The 22464-nt window shown below is 36.9% G+C and overlaps 1 protein-coding gene across 1 annotated transcript in view; it reads right to left on the reverse strand.

The window, feature by feature from the left end:
• KCNK2 (potassium two pore domain channel subfamily K member 2) overlaps positions 1-22464 on the reverse strand; it is a 96452-nt gene that overhangs the window by 60507 nt on the left and 13481 nt on the right. The window contains exon 3 of the mRNA XM_081112196.1: positions 15577-15694. Within this exon, the coding sequence (XP_080968322.1) occupies positions 15577-15694 (118 nt within the window). The remainder of the gene's footprint in view (positions 1-15576; positions 15695-22464) is intronic.

The following is a 22464-nucleotide window of genomic DNA, read 5'->3' on the forward strand; positions in this document are numbered from 1 at the left end:
AAACCCACATACCTACTTTTCTCAAGGTATGGTGCAATACCAGGGGTTACAAGCGCCAACATGGCAGCCAGGATCTGAGGGTTTAAAACCCTATTAATGCCATGTACTCACTGCATAACTTAGGCACATTATTTAATCTCTCAATACCTTTATTCACTTATCCCAAAATGGGAGTAAAGACAGCAAGTACCTTACAGAGGTCTTGTAGGGATGAAAGCTTTAGATATATAAAAAGCACTCAAAACAGTACCTGGAACATACTAAGAGCTACTATGAGTTTGTTATTAAGCCTGTCCACATTGAATTAAGTAGAAAGAACTTTTGTGGCCCCCGCCCCCAATCTATGTCCACAGATTAGAAAACCAAATCCAAAATGGGGGGAAAAAAGCAATGTAGAAAACTCAAAAAGAAATATCTTTTAGATTCCCAACTGCCACTCCCAGTCTATTTTCCTGGTCTACTTTTCCCCTAAAGCTATAGTGTAGTTAACAAATAGCATGCTATATAGCTTACTTCCTTGTTAAGTCTCATTAGATTTTTGTCTATTTATCTGATGTACTCCAACCACCTAGAAACTATTCAATAGTCACTCAATAAATATTTGCCAAGTAAATGACTCTGAAAATGGTATTACTGCAGGGCCCAGAATATGTTTTCAAAGCACAAAGGAGAGAATAAAACACCGTATCTACAATCTGGACCCTAAAAACCAACAACAACATCAAAAAAATGAATTCACTGGGATCGAAAGACAAAATTAAGTCAAGAAAAAGAGATGTATATGAGAATAAAATATGAAAGAAAGCTAAATGTCCAATTGAAAAATTAAAATCTATGTTCCAGATAATTAAGGAGCAGAACTGAAATAATAGAAAGTCTAATTAGAGCTGTAGCTTATAGAATATAAATGATTTTCCAGAATTACAGAAAAAAATAAAGGTAGAAAGAATTTTAAGAGGCAAATGATAAAGAAAACAAAGGAACAACATAAAAATTGTCAATGTCCCTAAAGGTGGAAAAACAAAATCATTATAATCGAATAATCAGAACTATACATAAACAAGGGTTTTTCTAAAATAAAACAAAATAAATGAAACCAGCACAAGATTAAAAGAAAAATCTCTCATCTAAAAAAAAGCGGGGGGTGGGGGAGGGGCTGGAAGGGGAGAGTTAAGGAGAACAGGTTACCAATTAAAGCAGAAAAATCCTCCTGTGTAACAGCAAGTGACAAAAGAACAATAGAGAAATATCTACAGTTGCGATAGGAAAAAGTTGCAATCCGAGAATTTTATACCTGACCATGTGTGCAAAAGGAAGCCAATTGCAAATATGCAAATATTTATTCCACTTGCATTGAAAAAATTGAGAATAATATAAGTCAATTGCGAGATAAATCCTCATAATAACAAGGTATTTCTACGGCATGCTGCATTCTTTCTCTCCCAGTTTAACTGACACATTTTGGATCTTACATAACAATTTAGATGACTGGATCGTGTTGTCTAGAGAATAACTGAGCAGAACTTTTTTTTTCTATACAAAAGTAAAGCAGCATGATATAACTGGTAGCTGTTATAAAAGACAAGTATATTAAGTAATGACTTTCTGTATCTTTGAAGTTCAGGTTAAAAAGCCTACTTTTATTTTTAGGGTGTTTTTTTTATTGAAAGACAAATAAGGCATTTAAGGACAGATATCTTATGGCAACAAGCTCAGATTCATAAGGATCATGGGTATTATTATATTAAATATCTCTAAAAACCGGCCATCATGATATGATACAAACTATATCAAGCATATATAGGAAAATCACGATAAGAAAACATGGGCATATCTAGTTATATTCTTTTTTATACATTTCTGGATTTTTCTATTAATCACATATTTCCATATATAAGGAAACAATTTATATGATAAATTTTTTGATAAATAAAATTTTATAAGTAAAATAGAGTAACAATCATGATTTTTTTTAAAAGCATAGGAAAAAGACTATGAAAAAGTGGTCCTGGGCTCTTGGCCAGGTGGCTCAGTTTGTTAGAGCATCATCCTGATACACTAAGGTTGCAGGTTCAATCCTCGGTCAGGGCACATACAAGTATCAACCTATTAATGCATAAATAAGCAGATCAACAAATTGACATTTAGCTCTCTTTTGCTCTCTTCCTTCCTTTCTCTCTCTCTAAAAAACAAAAAATAAATAAAATGGGGTACTAGATAAAGGAAAATAAATACAAGTGTATTTATTATATATGTTATATAATATTTAAATATCCAAAGAGCATTATAGTGACAAATAACTAATGATCATCAAAAAGGCTAACGATATGAAATGTTCTTTTCTTTTTACTGAATTTATTGGGGTGACATTGGTTAATAAAATTATACAGTTTTCAGTGTACAATTTTATAATACATCATCTGTATACTGTATTGTGTGTTTGCCACCCCAAGAAGATCTGACATGCTCTTAAATTGGAATAATATGCAGCTGCTAAAACAATGAAGCAAATCTCCAGGAAGTGATAAGAAAAAGAATTCCAAAATATATTATTATGTGGAAATAGTAAGATAGGGTGGGTTTCACTTGTATAAGGAAGGACCATGTATATATTAATTACACACATATACATATATACACCAATGATTTCTTGAATAACAGCATGAAACGGTAATAGTGATTGCTTCTGTATAGAGAATGAGATACTGGGGGTCAGCTGCAGGGGATTCTCCCTTTATATAAGGGGTCCTTAAAAGAGTATACAACATTTCAACAGCTGATAACTCAATTTTGAAAATGAACTGCATATTAATAAACACTGACTTTGTAATCATTCAAGTCTGTATACATTTTGGGGAACACCAAAATAAATAAGTAAATATATATACTAGAGGCCTGGTGCACAAAATTTGTGCACAGGTAGGGTCCTTAGGCCTGGTCAGAGATCAGGGCCAATCTGTGGGGTGACCGGCAGGCGATCGAAGGGCCCCTGCTGGCACCTGCCGTGGCTGGCCTGGGGCCTGCTGGCTGGGGGTAGCTCCTGCATTGAGTGTCTGCCCTCTGGTGGTCAGTGCATGTCATAGCAACCAGTCATTCTACCGGTCGTTCTGCCGTTTGGTCAATTTGCATATTTGGCTTTTATTATATAGGATATAAATATACATATTTAATATTTTTATTGCATTTGAGAGAGAGAGACAGGGGAACATCTATGTGATTGGCTGCCTCCTGCACACCCCGCACCAGAGACCTTGCCTGCAACCTGTGGAATGTGCCCCAACCAGGAGTCAAACCAGCAACCTGTTTGTGCATGGGATCATACCCAACCAACTGAGCCACAATGGCTAGGGCTGTCACTGTATGTTTTTTATCCTGCTTATTTGTTTCTCATTTGTTTGTTTAATTATGTAACTGTACTCCTCATTACATTTTTAAAGTAAAATTATACAGCACTTGATTTTAAGTAAGCACATCATTAATTGCTCACTATTTGCAAGCCCAATGTTCCCCTATAAAAGAATGTGATTTATTTTCTGTATTGACATAGGCAAACACCTATCCAGAGTTGCCTTGATTTATATATCTTTCCCAAAGTTTCCATGAATTTTGAAAGGCAATTAGCACTGCACATCTTCAGACTTTTGGCAAATAATTGTAAACTGGAACCAGAAAACATGGTATAAAAGACAAAAGAGTTTATTAAATGTGATTTACAATCAGGTCTAATTTTTCTCCCTATAATTACCCATAATTAAGAATGTCTTTATCATAACAACCTGCTATTATCATAAATCCATAATTTCCACGCTCTAATTTATACCCCAAAGAATATGTTGACTTATTTTTCTGGCACTTAAATTTCATTTTCTTGAGATTTTTTCCCCAAAGCCTGAATTTTTTAAACCCAGAATGTCGTGGATGGAGATTGGACTTTCATGTTCTAAACTATAACATTTCCCATCATGTTTACAGAAAACAACTCAGAATCTGCAGGAGCTCGGGACAACTGAAAGAAAATGTTTGACACTATAATGTCACTCAGAGCTCAACAATAGGAGATTGTTTTATTTTTAGAAACAGTTTCACATGGTTTCCTTTTGAGCTCTATCCTCAGGTCTTTGTTATTATTTAATCTGCTAGCATCTACCTGAGCATACTGCAACATGATATTTTCTCTCAATTTGTGAAGTGCCACTAAAATTTCATTTTTCATCACTCTGGAAAGTAGACTTATTCCAGCCAATGGTTTTAACCCCCTTTGAGGACTGTGAACGCTTTTGAGAATCTGATACACACTGTGGACCTTCTCTCCAGAAGATATAATCTTAAGCCCTCAAAGCTTATCCACATAACTTCCAGGGTTTACAAAAATTAAGCCACAAAGCTTATTTCAATCTTCATTGAACAATGTCAAGAAATGGAGAAATACAGCAAATTCTTTTTAAAAAAGAGTCAATATTATGTACAGCGTAAACATTAAATATATTGTCCTTTTAGTTTTCATAACATCCTATGAGACAGCAAGCACGTGTATTAATATTCACCTATTAAAAAGTTTAGACTAGCCCCATGAAGGAAACCACTCAGAAACGTAGTTCAATGATGTAGTCAAAAGTCACACAATGAATAAATATTAGACTCAAGACTCCAATCCACGTCTTCTATTCACAAACTGCATTCTTTTTCCTTGCTTTAAACTCTTTCCTTTAGTCCCTGGTTGGCAAACTTTTCCTGTAAAAGGCCAGACAGTAAATATTTTCAGCTTTGCAGGCCCTATGGTCTTCGTTCTAACTACTGGGCTCTGCCATTGTAGCAAGAAGATAGCCAAAGACAATACTAAAGTAGATGGGTGTGGCTGTGCTCTAATGATGACCTACCAGGTGGCAGGCTGGACTTTGCCCACTGGCCACAGCTTGCCGACCCCTGCCGTGTTTTGCCTCTACAGCAAAAAGAAAGTCAAGTTTTTAAATGTATTTTCCTGAATGGTTTGAATGTTTTACCATGAGTTTGACCTTATTAAGTGAACGTTACTAAAATGTGAGTGAAATCCCTAACTAATACCATCAATAACAGCAAAGTCTCTGCAAAAAAGAAGCTAAGATTATAACTTTACATATTTATTTTTACTTGGAGATAGTTTCCCTGGTGAAACCACTCTATAGGAAGGTAGTTCTGGGCCACAATCTCCTTCAATAATACATAGAGCCAACATTACATGTGAAAAGTAAAAAAATATCCCATTGCAGTAATGGGGTTAAGGAAACAGTTTGGAAAGCAAATTAAATATTTCCTTATAATGTTTAATCAGTTTGAATATCAGGTAACCCGGAAGGAGGGCATTCAAAGTTTTACAGAAGAATGTATTTTCTTTCTTTGTTAATACCAGTAATATAAATAAATGTGCAAAAGATAATATTGGCTTGTTTTCACAAAAGAAAAATGACTCTAACAGTAAAACCAGCTTCTGTAAATTGGTATACTGTCATTCAGTGTACAAGCTATTTTCACGTACATAATCTTATTTAACCTCCACAACAACTCTGACTGTGAGAAACACTAGGCCCATTTGACAAGGGATAGAATTAAAGATAATAGAACTGCGATTTGCTCAAGAATACAACCCTAGCTCATAGCAAAGACAAAAACCTAAACTTACATTTTCTGAAATGAAATTTGACATTCCTTCAACTATATCACTCCTTTGAAAAAAAAACAAACCAGGGAGGAATATTTTCATTCTAAGCTGTGCTAAGTAATAGTAGGCTCAGTGGCTGCATGAATACATATAACACATTATTTAGGTGTAGGAGCTATTATCTCCATCTATTTTTATGCATCAAAATAAGTCACAGCATAGTTTCCATTAAGGTACCTGCAGAAAGCACTGAAATTACCTATAAGAACATGTGTTTCTTTTTGATCAGAAGCTATTTAGGCAGATTATGACTTATTCCATACCCCTTCTTTTCTTTTTTTCTCCTCTTGCTGTTCGCCTGTGGGAATTTCCCTCTGCTAGCATCTTCAATAAGGGAAGGCTAAGCAGAGAGGGGAGAAGTATAACACTCACCTAAACTGGCCCACAGGTTGTTTCTGTTTTAAACATAAAGTTGAAAGGGGTAGAAGTGCAAGATTAGTCATTAGTAGGCATTTTTGATGACCTGTGACTTTGAATCGTTCCTCCTGTCAACACACGGTGGGGCAAAAGTAGATTGACAGTTGTGAGTAGATGAAACACAGAGTTTATTCTATTATTATCATTTATTTCTTTATTATGGTATTATTTTCCATACCAACAACTGTCAACCTACTTTTGCCACATGCTGTATTTCCCCCAATGGGATGTCAGAATCAAGAGTTGGCTGCATGGAATTCCTTTCCATTTGGAGTTGGCCTACTCTGCATTGGACTTTATGTGCACATGAACCACAATACTTACACATGACCCTCATTTGGCACAGGTACTTCTTTTGTAAACATTGTGCTGTACTTACAGTACCACATACATAACAATGCCAATTTTCCAAGAGTAACATTGCACAAGTCTAAAAATTTATTTTTAAAAAGGACTGGGAAGGAAACAAATATGTAGCATAATGACTAGCTGAAAGCAAGGCAGGCCCACACAAACGTTATGGCATTCCTTCCTTATCAAAGGAAATACTTGAGACAGTCACAAAACGTATTTTTCTGATAATCATCTCACCTAGTTTTAGTCACTTCCAGAGCCATACCTGCACAGCCAATGGTCAGTTCGATGCCCTGTAAAATCTAGAATTTATGACAAATGGTGCTAGATTTCAGTGGTTAGGAAGGGGGAGAAGACAAAGCAAAAATAGATTCTGTGTGTATTCAGGGCATTAACTTCATGATAATTCTTTGCTTCCAATCTTGGAGTAATTTCTTGATCACAAAATCTGACAGTGATTGCTTTCCAGAAGATTAAATATGTTACTGCAAACTTTTCAGAAGTATGCAGAAATATAGTGTGTTTTGTTTCAGAATACAAGCAAGTCCTGACCTGAACACACCCAAGATGTGTATGACTACCATAGCCAGCCCTCCTCTCACTGGGAGTTCCAGTTTCTGTTAGATCTATGCTCCCTTGTTCTGTGTTCTTCTACTACAAAACAGAAGAGGAAGGAGGAGGAGGGGGACAGGGAGGGAGGCAGGGAAGGTGGATGGGGAGAAAAAGAAGAGGGAGGAAGTGGGGAAGGAGGAGAAGGGGAAGGTGGAGGGGAAAGGGAAGGGGCAGGGGAAGGAGCAGCCACTTCCTCACTCCTGAGAAGATTATATCTCTAATCCTTCCAACCAGCACAAGATTCTGGGATTCTGAGTACCAGGTGCTCTGAACTGAACCTCTTTGTGACTGATGTGACATACATATGTAATGAGAAGAGAAGATGACTAATCTATTTCATTATTGCTTTGGAGTCTACAACACTATTAATGCAATAATTCAGTTTTATTGCCTATCAAATATAATTTTGAACTCTGCAAACTTAACTACCATTCATAAGACATATTCTCTGAGAAATGCATTTTAACTTACAAAATAAGTAAACCTCTGTGAATGGCAGGAACATAGGTTGTTAATATCCTGAGATGGGTTTTTATTTCCATTAATTTAAGTGGATGGGAAGAGAAACTGGGAATGAAAAACCCAAAATGATTTCTTAATTTCAATGTCGGTATTTCAAATGCCCAACACCAGAGTCACATATTTTGGAAAAAATAAACACACACTTTAACAAACTGGCATAAAGAAAAATACAGAAATTTCAGTTGGGGTTGGAAGTCACCTCGAAAGATTATCTACGTTTTAAGCTACCTCACAGAACATTAACTTTCCTTTAAAATGGGTTTCCAAAATCCAATATGCAGTTTTCTGAGACTGGCCAAGAGACCAGTGAAATGCCACAGAATTATGAGTGTACTAAAGTAATAAGGTAACACCCACCCACCAAAGTTGCAATGACATCACCCCCTGGGAAAATGCTAACTAGCAAATTCTACACCACTGCTTCAAGTGTATTCATTTCCCAGTTCAGAGAGTGGCTCCTTGAGATCACAGAATTGAACAATTTCCCGCTCACCCTCTAAATTGTAGTTTTTTTACCAAATCCAACAGAAAGGTCCTGGGCTCCCTGCTGAAGAATGTATAAGGCTCTACAGCTTGCAATAACCCTCTGCATTTCCAAAATAGACCTCTTCTAAGAAGATAAAAACCCAGATAAACTGTTTGATACAGTTACTCCAAAACTTTAATTTTTTTATTTCGTCTTGTTTTTCTAATCATTAAGCATGCTAAGCTAAACAGGCAAAATAGGGGTTTGCAGTAAATCTGTGACAATTGTTGTAACAGCTTTAGCAATGCAGCCTGGGTAGAAGCAAATTAAAAGTCCCCATGGCTGGACCAGAATATAGAAACTACATAACTGAATTCAATCTCCACACTCAAGTGGTAGAAAACGAGTGCTTTGTAACTGTGAGCACAGCTGGTCCAAGCGAAAGCTTCCCATAGGACTTAGCATGATGCTTTGGGACCCTGGAGCTGCTATACACCACGGTGGTACCCTTGTCGTTATGCATTGTGACAATCAGAGATCATGATGGTTAAGGGATAAGTTTGGGCAGATCTCAGCCCCAGCATTCCAATTTGCTTCCCACTGGGGGAAATTTTATCATGGTTAATGCCTTACTTAATCACATTACATTTTATTTCTATCTTCAAATTGACCTCAAAATAGAATGCAGTTGTCCATTACATCATTTTGACAATAGCCTTTCCTACATTATCAGTGATTTCCTATTAGCTTTAAAATAACAAATTTAAAACCCAATACCCCTATGGCAGTATTCTCGGAAATAACTATATCTACATCAGGAAACTTTCCTTTTTAAATCATGTATCTGTCCACTGTTCACCCTCCTTAGTTCAAGTCAACATCTTCTCTCCTGGTCTCCCTGCTTCCCCTTTGCCCTCCGAATGGCAGCCTGACCCAGGTCATGCCTCTCCTTCTGCTTAAATCATTCATGGTTTCCCACTGAATTTACAGCGTTCCCGTGACCTACCAGGTCCTACACACCCTGGCTCTTGTTAATCTTGCTAACCTTGCTTCTTCCGGGATCTGCCACAGGGACCCATCTGCAGTCCTTGAATATGCCCAAATCTGCCCCTCTCAAGGTCTTTGCCACTGCTGAGTCCTCTGCCTCAAATGTCTTTGCCCTCTTCTTCACCCCACTGCTTTCTTTCCATCGCCCAAGTTTCAGCCTAAATGTCACCTGCTCATATGTCTTCAATAGTCTCCATTAGAACCCCTCCCACTCCCTACCCAGTTCCATCATCTGCTCCCTATCGCTGCACATGAACTTCTTGTGCAGTGTTTATGGCCATCGATAATGGTCTTGTTTTTCAATGTGCTAATAATTGGTTGTTGGCCTCTTCAACCCAAATGTGAGCTCCAAGAGGGAGCCTGCCCACCTGTATTCCTCGTCTGTCTGAACTAAAAAATAAACAAATAAAAACTGAGGTGGGGGGAAGCTACTAAAATGAAGCTTCATGATATAACACAACATATAACATCCTGGCCATTGTTTTTCCTCCTTTCCCTTCACAGGATCAAGTAGCGCTCGCTCTCTATGAATAACAAGCTTGCTGCCTAAATATGCACTTCAATATTCAGCATTTTGACTCCTTTCTCTTCATTGTATTGGTCACCACGGCCTGTTGATTCTTGCATCTACTTATTTTAGCATTTTGTCCTACTCTCATCCTTCAACAGCAACTCTAATCACCCCAATACTCTCCTGCTCCTGCCATCGGTCACTGAAATGACCTCCTAATTGTCCTCTCAGATGTCAGTCTCCATGGATCCTCTTTCTGACAAATGCATCTTCTAAGGTCACTTTAACCTGTCCTTCCACTTGCCAAAAAAAGAAAAATCCATGTTCTGACTTACAGTAGGTCCAAAGTTCACAAAAATCAAATTATATTCAACTATATCCCCCCCCCCTTGAGTCAGTCAATAATATTTCCCACTATTCCTTTAAATAATTCCTCTGGTCTAGTCAAATGCTGACTTTTCTAATGCTCAAAATAAATCAAGTTCATTCCTCTCCTTGTATTTTCACTTAGCCACATCACAGACTCAGAGGCTCTATCCCCCGCTTCATCAATCGAAACCAAAACTTTTTCTTCAAAGCAGAGTTCACATTCAATTTCTCTAGTTAAATCTTTCCTTCCAGTTCCAGCCCACATAATATTTCCTTTTTCTCAATTCTTATAGCACTTAAACCATGGTTCCATGTACAATGTGAATATACTTGTTTCTGTTTTTCTTCAGTTATTTCACACGTGCAAATTTTACCTTGCCCATTGGACTGCAGGCAGACCATGTTTTTACACCCCTGGCAGTGGCAGAAGTAGCACTGATTCAACAGGAGCTACTTACACCGACTTACTAATTTACATGGTCCTGAGCATGAATCCCTTCAGTGACAAACAACAGTTCTAGATAACTTGCAATTCCCTAACAGAACATACTGTCTCTGACCCCTGATCTAGCCTACATGAACTCCCAACGCCTCAAATGTTTCCTTTCCACCTTTACTCACCTGGAAAATTCCTAGTTATCTTTCCAGTCTCAACTAGGACACTCATTAAGGAAAGTATTCCTTGCCCCTTTCCTCATCTACCCCAATATCTCTGTAAAGTGTCACTCCTACCCACTTCCATTAAAAATTCTGAAACATACCTGACACACTATAGGGTAAATGATTATTGGCTCCTTTGGCCCCTCAACTGGTCCTTGTGCAACTTAAGCTCAAATAATTGATCTTTTATTGTTGCAGTAGCAGAGTGATGTTGTTTTCTTATTTGTTGAGTCAACAAATGAACAAACAAAAATTTAGTAATGAAAGCTATTGAAAGAGCTAAGAATTTAGTATCATTGGTATCACTTTAGCATTATGTCATGTCTAGTAAGCCATGCTTCATACCACTTACAATGCCTAGTTTTTTATTCCAGAAATAATTATCAGGCACCCACTATGTGTTAGACATTGGGAATACAGAAAAGATTCAAACACATCAAATCCCTTAACCTCACAGAACTTGCATATCTGTGATGAGGTGATGAGAGAGGCAATGAAGGATGGTTTTTGCTCCAACTGAGTTGGAAACCACGGAAGGTTCTGAGCAGAAGGTTCCTTTCTGCAAGGATCCTGACACTGAGACAATGCCGGCTGGGACCAAAACGGTAGTTAAATGGTGGGTCTCCTTTAAAGGCAGAGTCAACAGAATTGGCTGGTAGTCGGAAAGTGAAGAGAGAGAGAGAGAGAGAGAGAGAGAGAGAGAGAGAGAGAGAGAGAGAGAGAACAGTAAAAAATGGATTTTAGTCTATACAACTTTGGAATGGAATTTGTGAAGGGTTTGGAAGGGCGTGATTTTGGAAAGAGTATATAGACATATGCAGAGATTCTCTAAAATTAGTCCTTAAATTTTAACATTCCATTTTGTGTAATTGAACTCTCCTTGGGCATCTTTCCAATGAACAGTAAGGGTAACTTTGGCCTCTAAGGCAAATTGGTAATATTGAATAGAAAAGTCTTGGACAATTGCAGCCAATGCAGCTCCCTGAAGCACTACCTGTACCAGGCACCTTATAAAATCCACTGCAATTTATTCTCCAAAACTGTCTCAAGTTCTAATTCTGTTTTTTTAGACAGATTATGTTTTTTTTACTTTAGAGCAGAAGAGAAAGGGAGAGAAAAAGATAGAAACATCAGTGATGAGAGTCATTGATTGGCTGCCTCCTGCATGCCCCCTACTGGGGATCAAGCCTGCAACCCAGGCATATGCCCTGGACCCTTCAGTCCACAGGCTGAAGTTCTATCCACTGAGCCAAACCGGCTAAGGCTCAAGTTCTATTTTTAAATGGCTGATACAATGCAACTAGTGCTAGAGGTTACAATTTCTATGATTGTTCACACAAGGCTCACACAATTATCATTAACATTATTAGTAATTGCATTTTTTCATTTTTAATTTAGGATTGTTTTATTTAAGTTTGTTAATTCTATGCTGTGTTTCAGTAAGAACAATACAGATTCTATATATGTGGCTCCAGTCAGATATCCGGTAGTACAAATTAGCTTCAAGTTACACATACTGAAAAAAAGAGGTTGAGTGAGCCAGGGGGTGGGGGTTGGGGGGGGGGGAGGGAAGGAGTAATTACATTTTAAATTTTCAAAAGCACACCTATGAAAGAGGCCAAAATGTTCACTGAACCATAGATGATAATCTAGTCCAGGGATGGGGAACCTTTTTCCTGCCAAGGGCCATTTGGACATTTATAACATCATTCGCAGGCCATACAAAATTATCAGTTTAAAAATTAGCCTGCTATATTTGGTCAGTTAATTAATTTACCTCTAACGCCTTGGCAGGGCCAGACCAAATTATTTTGTGGACCATATACGGCCTGTGGGCCAGACGTTCCCCACCCCTGATCTAGTGCAAGGTCAGAGGAGGTGGCCGTGACCTGGGAGTAAAAGACCATGAAATATTTCTGGATGACCTAGAATGACTTAACTCACCTAAGACTGAAGCCTGAGATAGAACAGTAGGAGATCTGGGCTGACAGGCAGCTACCTAAACAACCTAAATAATCAGTTACTGTGCTTAATGGCTATCATTTGGGGTAAGGCTGGTAATAATGGCTTATTTTTTTCATGTGTTGAGGGATATGTCTGCAAAACTTACTGAATTTGGGATTCAAAAAATGAGACTGTTTATAAACATACCCTGCAACAGGAAGGCTGCATAATGACCGAGTCTCCTGTGGAATAATTTAGTGGTGGTCATGATGAGTTATAACTTGGACTTTTGAGTTGTCACTGGGCAGAAACAAACCATTCTCACTCAGTCTGTGAGTTTTTTCCCTTCCAGACTCTAAGTAGTTTACACAATAAACAGTCATTTCCATAGTAGAAATGACCAAGATGCCTACGCGCCAAAGTTAACCTGTTATTATGGTTAGAAATCAAGGTTGCTATTCTTCCAGATTTTCACAGCCACACAACTTTTGACTTAGCTAATGGAAAAGTAAGAGTAAACATAGTTCCTTGACCTCTTGACGAAAGGCAAAAATCAACATGCTAAGGTATTTATTTCACTGGCAAGTGACCCAGCACAAAGAAGCATTCCAGTGGATTCATAATGGCAGGTCACTACAGATTCCTCTCAAAGGGAAATTTTAAGCGAGAGTTCGTCCATAAACTGTCCGTGCTTTCTTCTTTAGGGCTTTGATATAAAGTACTGATTTGAAACCTTATATACTTGATTTGTCATTTGTCAATGACACCAAAGAAGAAAATGAAAATTTTTAGAAACTTAATTCACACCCCAAAATCAGAGATCAAGCCCAGGAGAGGCATTCTCCTCACATGCATAAGTGGACGGGCAGAACTCGGTTTTGCACATATATTTTCTTTCACTTAAAATTCCTTCTTAACTGTGATGGCTCAGTTTCCTACCTTATCTTGAATACTATGCTTTAAAATGACCTCTTTCCATTAAACCAGACAGCTACAACTCCTCCTGGTCCCCAAGCCTGGCATTTATGTCCTCTGGGTATTTCTTGGGCATTGAATGACTAACAGAAGAGAAGTCATCCACACGCACCCAGTCTGCTGCCTAGAAGGTGCTGGGTGTGTGCACCCTCAAGATGAGGAAGAGATCACACTCCACTATGTACCCTTTATCATTGTAACAGGTGATATGATTAAGAGGCAAAACAGCAAGGGTTTAAACTTTAATTCTTTTTCGTGATCCTCACAGTTCAGTGTTAATTATATATATACTAGAAGCCCGGTGTACGAAATTCATGCGGGGGAGGAGGTCCCTCAACTTGGCCTGCACCCTCTCGCAATCTGGGACCCCTCGGGGGAATTCTGACTGCTGGTTTAGGCCTGATCCTACAGGGATCCCACAGGGATTAGGCCTAAATCGGCAGTCAGACATCCCTCTCACAATCCGGGACTGCTGGCTCCTAACCGTTCGCCTGCCTGCCTACCTGATCGCCCCTAACCACTCTGCCTGCCTGCCTGATTGCCCCTAACTGCTTGCCTGCCTGCCTGATCGCCCCTAACCGCCTCTGCCTCAGCCCCCGCCACGATGGCTTCATCTGGAAGGATGTCCGGAATGATGTCCAGAAGGTCGTTTGGCTGTCTGGTCTAATTAGCATATTATGTTTTTATATAGATATTATGTTTTTATTATTATGTTTTATAGATATTATGTTTTTATTATTATAGATACCAGTGCACAAAATTCATGCATGGGTAGGGTCCCTAAGCCTGGCCGACAATCAGAGCCAATCTGTGGGGCAACCAGCATGGTGATTGGGGGGCCCCCTACTGGCACCCACCTTTGCTGGCCTGGCGCCGCCCACTCGCCGGTCCCGTCCCCCACTGCCACCAGTCGCCTCTCTCTGTGGGGTGACTGGTGGGGCAACTGGGGGGCCCACACTGGCACCCACCTTGGCTGGCCTGGGGCCTGTGGGCTGAGGGAAACTCCTGCATTGAGCATCTGCCCCCTGGTGGTCAGTGTGCATCACAGCAACCAGTCTTTCTGCTGTTTGGCTGATTTGCATATTAGGCTTTTATTATATAGGATACTAGAGGTCTGGTGAATGGATTCATGCACCAGTGGGGTCCCTTGACCTGGCCTGTACCCTCTTGCAACTCAGGACCCCTCGGGGGATGTCAGAGAGCTGGTTTTGGCCTGATCCCCGCAGGCCAGGCCAAGGGACCCCATTGGTGCACGAATCCATGCACTGGGCCTCTAGTATGCATGTAAGATCTTTGGTTAATCTCGTTCTGCCCTCCCCCCCCCTTTCCTCTGAGATTCATCAGTATGTCCCATGTTTCCATGCCTCCGGGTGGTCATTGCGTGTCATTGCTACTGGCCAGTCAGCCAGTCACTTAGGCTTTTATATATATATTTATATATACTATTGGAAACACAATGTATAAAAAGAAAGCCCTGAAGTAGTTAAAATAGACATGCATGTAAGAACAGGAATAACCTGTTAAAATATAGAGTTAAAATCTATAAATTGAAAACGTTGATATCAAATCATTTTAAAAAGTCAAAATTGTACTCCAATCCTTTGTTTCTAAAACCAAGGAATCAAAGATGCAGGAAAATTTAAAACTATTTGCCCTCCCCCACCACACACACACACACACACACACACACACACACACGCACGCACATCATAATTTCAAGCCATTGCATGAAGTTCCTACCCATTAGTTGAACGACAACTGCATTGCCCTGGAGTTCCAGTGTATTGTAAATTTAACTCAGGGTTCTGAAACAATAACTAATTCATTTCCAGCATTCCTTTGTTCAAACCTTTAAACCTTCTTTCCAAAATTAATTCACTAAAATCTAGTTTTCTACCTTACGAAGACCATTTTGATCAACTGTAAAAAATAAAAAATTCAAACAAATGAATTTTAGCTCACAAGCTGTACCAAAATTAAAAAACAAAATAAGTTGTCTCCTACCTATGGTGGTAATAACAGTGCCAGCAAAGAAGAAGGAACTTCCCAAGTCCCAGTGACTGATTTGATTGGAGGTGTTTCCTAACGGTATAATCCCTGCATTTATTGCTGCCACTATTTGCTGCAAGTTTAAAAAGAAATTCATCAGTACACATGAATCACATGGAGGCATCAAACAGCATATATTCCACCCCAGATGACTAATTAGACAAGGAGTTTCAATTCTAAGGTTTGCTTTTCCACTTAAAGTATACAATATAGATTACAACTTTATACTAAAGAATTTAATAAACTCAATTCTATTTGATAGTAAGTGAGTGGATCTGCAGGAAGCTTATCATATTGTATCAATATGCATTCATATCATCCATTAACATATATAGTGACTTATTTACCTTAGCAACTAACTGTAGCAATGCATTTTTAGTAAACATCACAGAATTAAAATATCAGATGGTAAACTACAATTTAAATAATATATATAGCTTCATCAAAAACACAAATATTTCCAAAGTCCTAATCATTTTGAATGTTAAACATAAGTAGCAAAGCCTGGGAAGTGTGAAGCTATAGAGAACATATATCAATGAGGTCCAACAAAACAGGCTAAGATGAGATGGAAAATGCAACCACAATTCACTACTCTCTAAGTAAGTCCATCTATACTTGGGATTCTTAGAATCCATGGATCACGAGGATCTAGATGCTGCCTTGAGTAGTGCAGATAGACAGACAGATGATGACATTTTAAGCCCTTCTTCAATCATCAGATGTTGGGGAGGGAATGGGGAGTTCCACAAACACTAAACATAGAAGGGGATATGAGCCCGACCCCACATAGCTCAGCGGTTGAGCATTGACTATGAACCAGAAGGTCACAGTCCCATCAAGCTTGATCCTCAGTAGGGGGCATGCACAAGGCAGCCGATCAATAATTCTCTCTCATCATTGATGTTTTTATCTCTCTCTCTCCCTCTCCCCTCTTCTCTGAAATGAATAAAAATAAATAAAATAAAAATAAGGGGAATGTGTTAAGAGAAAATGTGCAGTAAAAGAAAAACATAGAGATTGTTCAGATAAGACATTTCTGTTGGAAATCTAGTCTTAGAAATCTTCATCACTTGACTTACAGATTTTAAAATTAGAGGAAACTTCATTTGATAGGCAAAAAGAAATTAAAGACTTAAGAGGTAAAGTGATTTATTTAAGGTTATATAGTTTACTGGTGAATGGGCAAACACTACATTGTACTAATATTTGGAGGCACTATCCAAGAAATTACTGTCAAATGTGATAAAGCAAGTCATCCAGAGCTGAAATACAGAACAAAGTCTCATTCATCTAATTTATTTTCATCTATAAATTAAAACTACAGTAGTTGTATGTAAAGTTAATTGAATTATAATTGTTTACATTAACTATGACATATGTTCACTGCAAAAAATTAGAAAAATACAGGAAGTTATAAAGGTATATTATGAATAAAAACTATTCATAATTCTAGAATCCAGAATCCAGAGATAACCACTATCAATTTATTAAGGTATCTTCTCCTGGCATTTTGTAACCCTTTTTACATAATTGGATTTATGAAATATATGAAATGTATTTTCTATTTTTAATCATTATTCTAGATGCAGTTTTTCCTTGACATTACCATATTTGTTATGGAAATGCCATTTCTCAATATGTAGACATTCTAAAATGTGTCTTATTATAAAAATGGTGCCATGAACATTTTTGTGTATAAATACTTTTGCATTTCTGCATATTCCTCGAGAGAGATTTCTAGAAATAAAGTTGCCACATTAAAGATTATGAATATTTTAAGCACTTGATGTATAGCTATCCAAGACGGTTATTACAATTTACCATTTCTTTCCCCAACGATTTATAAATGCTTAGCAATATTATTACCTCTAATATTAATATTTTATCTTCACCAAACTGATAAAAATTACTTCATTTATGTATATATCCTTTATGATGAGTGAGGTTGAACACTAATACTTCCTTTATCATATATTCAATGCACACAAATATACACATATCCACGTATATTCACAGTATAATGAAACTAGTTTTGAGTTAATAGGTTTTCCTTATCTGACTCTATATTGTAACTTTAATATCAGATAAGACAGGTCTACCCGATTATGCTTCTTTTAAAAATGTTTTTTTGCAGTTGCTACCTATTATTCTTGCACAAACTTTGGGACTCTTTAGTTAAATTGTATACAAATTTTCATTTCCACAGGCTTACCAAATCCATTGTTTGGATATATGTGAAATCTATAAATTAATTAAGGAGAATGAACACTAGTATAATAATAACACTTCCCATCAAAGAACATGGTATAAATCTCCATTTACTGAGCCCTCTTTAATATCCTAAACTAGAGTATTTTTATATACTTCACATAGGTCTGTAAGGTTCTTCTTAGGTATATTATTATTTCCATTTTAAATTATAACTGGGTTAATGCAGTATATTGCTCATTCTCTGCACCAGCAGGTCTCAATTTTTTAAAATCTCAAAACCACTTTACAGTTTCAAAAACTATTGAAGACATCAATGAGCTTTTGTACATGTAGTTATAACTATTGATATTTACTGCATTTGTTTGAATTTATAATTCTTGAAATGTTTTTATTAATTCATGCAAAAAAGAACAATAATCCCATTATATATCAACATAAGTAACCAACTTTTATGAAAAATAATTGTTTTCCAAAACAAACATTTAGTGATAAGAGGGGCATTATTCTGTAATTTTATAAATCTCTTAAATATCTGGCTTAATAGAAAACAGATTCTAATATATATTTCTTCTTTCAATATGCTGAGAGAGAACAACACATTGCCTGCGGAAAACTCATGAGATAATCAGACTGGAAGGCAAAAAAGATCTTAGTACTACTAAGAAAATAGCTTTGAGCTCATCAATATTCTGAGATGGTCCTGGGACCACATCTTGAGAATCGCTGCTCTATACTACTTCAACTCACTGCTATTATTATTTCTTTTGTTTTATTGCTTTTTTTTTCTACCAAAGTAAGCAAACGTATAGTTTACAAATAAGACATTTTATCTCAGCATCTTTCAATAACTATGTTTTATTACTTTTCATCTCTTATTACATTGCCTAGTATTTCTAAAGCATTGTTAAATAAAAATGATAACAGACTTCTTTGGGGGTTTTTTGTCACATAAATTTCTCAATGACGTCAGCGTTTTATCATTAAATATACTGATCATTCGCAAGAAAATGGTATTTAATTAAATAATTATGAGCAGACAAAAAAATTATAAGGACAGATACACTTAAAAAATGTAAAATGGTAGTGTTTAGGCCAGATAGCATCTCCCCCACCCCTCAATCCCACCCCCACAAAAAAATGTAAAATGTCTTTGGAAATATCTTAAGATAGGAACACACACTTTGTAAGCACAGGCTCAGTGATCTCTAGCCTTATGATTCCCAGGAAAAATGAACATTTCCAGTAAAAATCAAGGAAGAGGGTTGGGATTTAGATTATAATTGCATCCAAAGTATATTTTTATATTTTACATTCATTTATTCAAAAAGATAATCAATTGCTTAAGGTATTAGGCAATGGGGAAGCAAGAGAAGTAAAAGCATGGGCGATACAGATGAGAAAAAATAAGGCATATCTTTAGACCCCACCCTACTAAGTAAATTATTTTATTGACTAGAAGCAAGCTAATTCCTCCAACAATTGACTTAATATAGTTTTCATGACCAGCACCATCATCTTTTAGCCTGTTCTTTTACTTGTCTATGATGAGGTGCGACATTAACCAGACACTTGGATAAGGGCCACAAATTATTTAAATGCAAAATAAGCAAAAGTAGACTTATAAACAGTATGCCTGGCAATGTGTGGGTTGTAAATAGTTATCACAGAGCTGTGATTATTGCAACAGAAGCTTGAGATGGAACTGAGAATATGTCAAATCACTATGAGAATGAATCTACCATGAGGTCCTTTTTCTGGAATATTCTTGTAAATTTATTTTATATTTTTGTACAAGTTCTCTTGGTCACCACCCACAGGAAATTGAATGCCCTTGGCAAGTGCACTGTCAAAGATCTAAGAGTCTGCAGTTTCAACATAAATTCAGGCCATTAGATCATTTAACAAATACTTTCATTAGAACTGTTTCTGTATATGCCATATAATGTGGCCAAACAATCACTTCATCAATAATAAAAATTCACTTTTCCATTAAAGGCAACTTTTGTGGAACTGAAGTCACGTTGACAACTGATGACTAAGTTGAATTGTTTAGGTTAGGGTGAAGTAATGTTGGGTCCTATGCATTTAATCCTAATATATTATGATTACCTGAAGGGCTTCCAAACTTAAAATCTACAAAAGACATAGTAGATCTTGGTTGGATTTTCACTCAATTTTGCTCTTCAGTTTATAGTCAATAATAGAATGTGCACAGGGAAAGGAAGTTGAATCATAGTCAAGATTATGAGCTTATACTTAGAGTTCTAAGAGGCTTATACTCATAGAGATGATAAAAGTAATTACTCAAAATTATGAAAATCTTAGTTTCCACAACAATGGCTTTAGAATCAAAGTTCACAGCATTCTACTGTAAATTTGTGCATTCTTGAATTATAAAAAGTTGATGTCTCAATGTTATATGTCTTTCTAGAACTATAATCAGCTTTAACACCAAATATTGTTAAGACACTTGCTTGTAATCATAGGAAACTAGCACAGGCTTGGAACTCAAGAAAATTACTGACAATCATAAAAATGTTCCCATGAGTTCAATGCATGAGGTAATATTTCTGGGACTATTGATAATCCAACAAGAGAGCAAACAAATTCTCGAAAGCTACACCATATTAGCATAATATTCCACAAGTATACTCAAGTGCAGTTCTCAGCTAATGATAATACTGGGTTGAACCATATAATATTACCAATATCTAAGAACTTTTTGGCAAACAAAATGACAATTTCATATTAACATGCAAAATAATAGTACTGATATTTTCATGAATAGTGTGTTAAACATGCTACATTTCATTGCAGTGTGGTATTTATTACTGGAGCATTAAAGCTAATTCCCATAAGCAGGAAACTTCATAGCAAAACAATCATGACCTTAGAGTTCTACTGTGAAGAATATATACCTATTAGTTTAAGTAAAACCCTATATGGCTGAGAATGCTATTCTAGGAAAGCATGGATTACCTAATCCTTATGGGATATTCAAGTTGTGTCCAACTTTGCATATATATGAGAAATCAAGGGATATTATCTAATATTTAAGATGATTACATTTTACAGAAGTAACTTTGTATATTCCTCTTTTGATATCAAATATTCTATACTAATATACATTCTAGCCTCCAATTTGATAAATGAACTTGAGACACATTCCATATAACTTTGTCTGTCAGAAATTCTGTAGTTATATGAAGATGGCATTTATGGTTTTTATTTGTTTATTTTGGCCTAGAAAAAACAGAGGCAATCTACATAAATACAAAAAGAAATTCCACAATTATATCCCATAGTTAAATGGACTATTATAAGAATTGAAAAAGGTGAGATTTTTCTAAATCTAACATCAGTAATCTTTTTCTTTCTACAATATATGTTTCTCATTTCATGCAGAAAAAAAGATGAAGTACATTTGCATATTTTATACAGAACACAGGGGATTCAATATGCTATATTTAGAGTCTACTAAAGAAACAAGTTTTCAAGGTTTTCCCAGAGTATATCTTTTAAGTGACCAAGACAACATGCAATAACATTTTTAATCTATCAATTTTTTTCATAGTTTCTTTAAAAGACTGTCAAAGACCTAGACTGTTTCCAAGTAATAGATGACCTAAGTTTAACCACACATTAACTAGAAATTCTTATAAGGCAGACTTTTTATTTACTTTTTAAGGCACCCTTTAAAAAAAAAAACCTCAAAAGCCTTAATTCTTATAACGTAGAAAGGGTAGCATTTCCAACAGGAAGCAGTATCTGCACAACCATCTTTGGAAAGTACCTCAAAACGTCAACATCTCGATTACCTTCCCAGGTCTCTCCTCCTATTGGGGATTACGCACTGCATGTCAAAGCTATTTTTATACAGACTAATGAAGTGCACACCCTTTTTCTTGCTCTTTTGAAAGTGCAAATTGATTTCCCATTAATAAAAACAAAAGCTTAAAGTCCAAAACAGGGAACCACAGAATTAGTTGGAGGTGGACCGGAAGCAGGAGGCGTACTGCTGGGTGTAGGGCTGTATCCCTTGGTTACATCCACCTTGGAAGATTTTTTTCAATCATAAAAGTAATATACATAGTACTGAACATTTGGAAAAAGAAGAATTACAAAATCACCCACAGTCTGTAAAAGAGATTTTTTTTTTTGCAACCTGCATGTATTTTAGTTTTGTTAAAGGTTATAATCATCAAACCTGCTTTCAACTATTTTCATAAAACATAAGCATGTTCCAAGGCATTTTGAAGTCATCCATATCTCACTTCATAGACATCTCATTGAGTAGCTACAGGTAACAGTTTACTTAACCACTTCTCTATCACTGAGTGAATCTGTTTAACGGCATCCAAGGGTCATCAGGGACCATCTTCCGAGTTGCTATAGAGATGGTTTATATATCAAACGAGGACTGAACTTGAAACATTGGAATTCTGCTGTTCTGTGAGCCCTGCATGGAATGACACTGTGGTGCAGTGGGCTAGCACGTGGTTGGGACCCCCGAGTCACTGCAACACGGAAGGAGCCAGAAAAATACACGTGAAGCCAGCATACCGAGACCTGCATTTCCCCAGCTGTACGTGCTTTCATGAGTTTTCCTAGATCCCATATTATTGTATG

This window comes from Myotis nattereri (genome assembly GCF_964212035.1).
Source record: "Myotis nattereri genome assembly, chromosome: 18".
In the NCBI taxonomy this organism is placed as follows: Eukaryota; Metazoa; Chordata; class Mammalia; order Chiroptera; family Vespertilionidae; genus Myotis; species Myotis nattereri.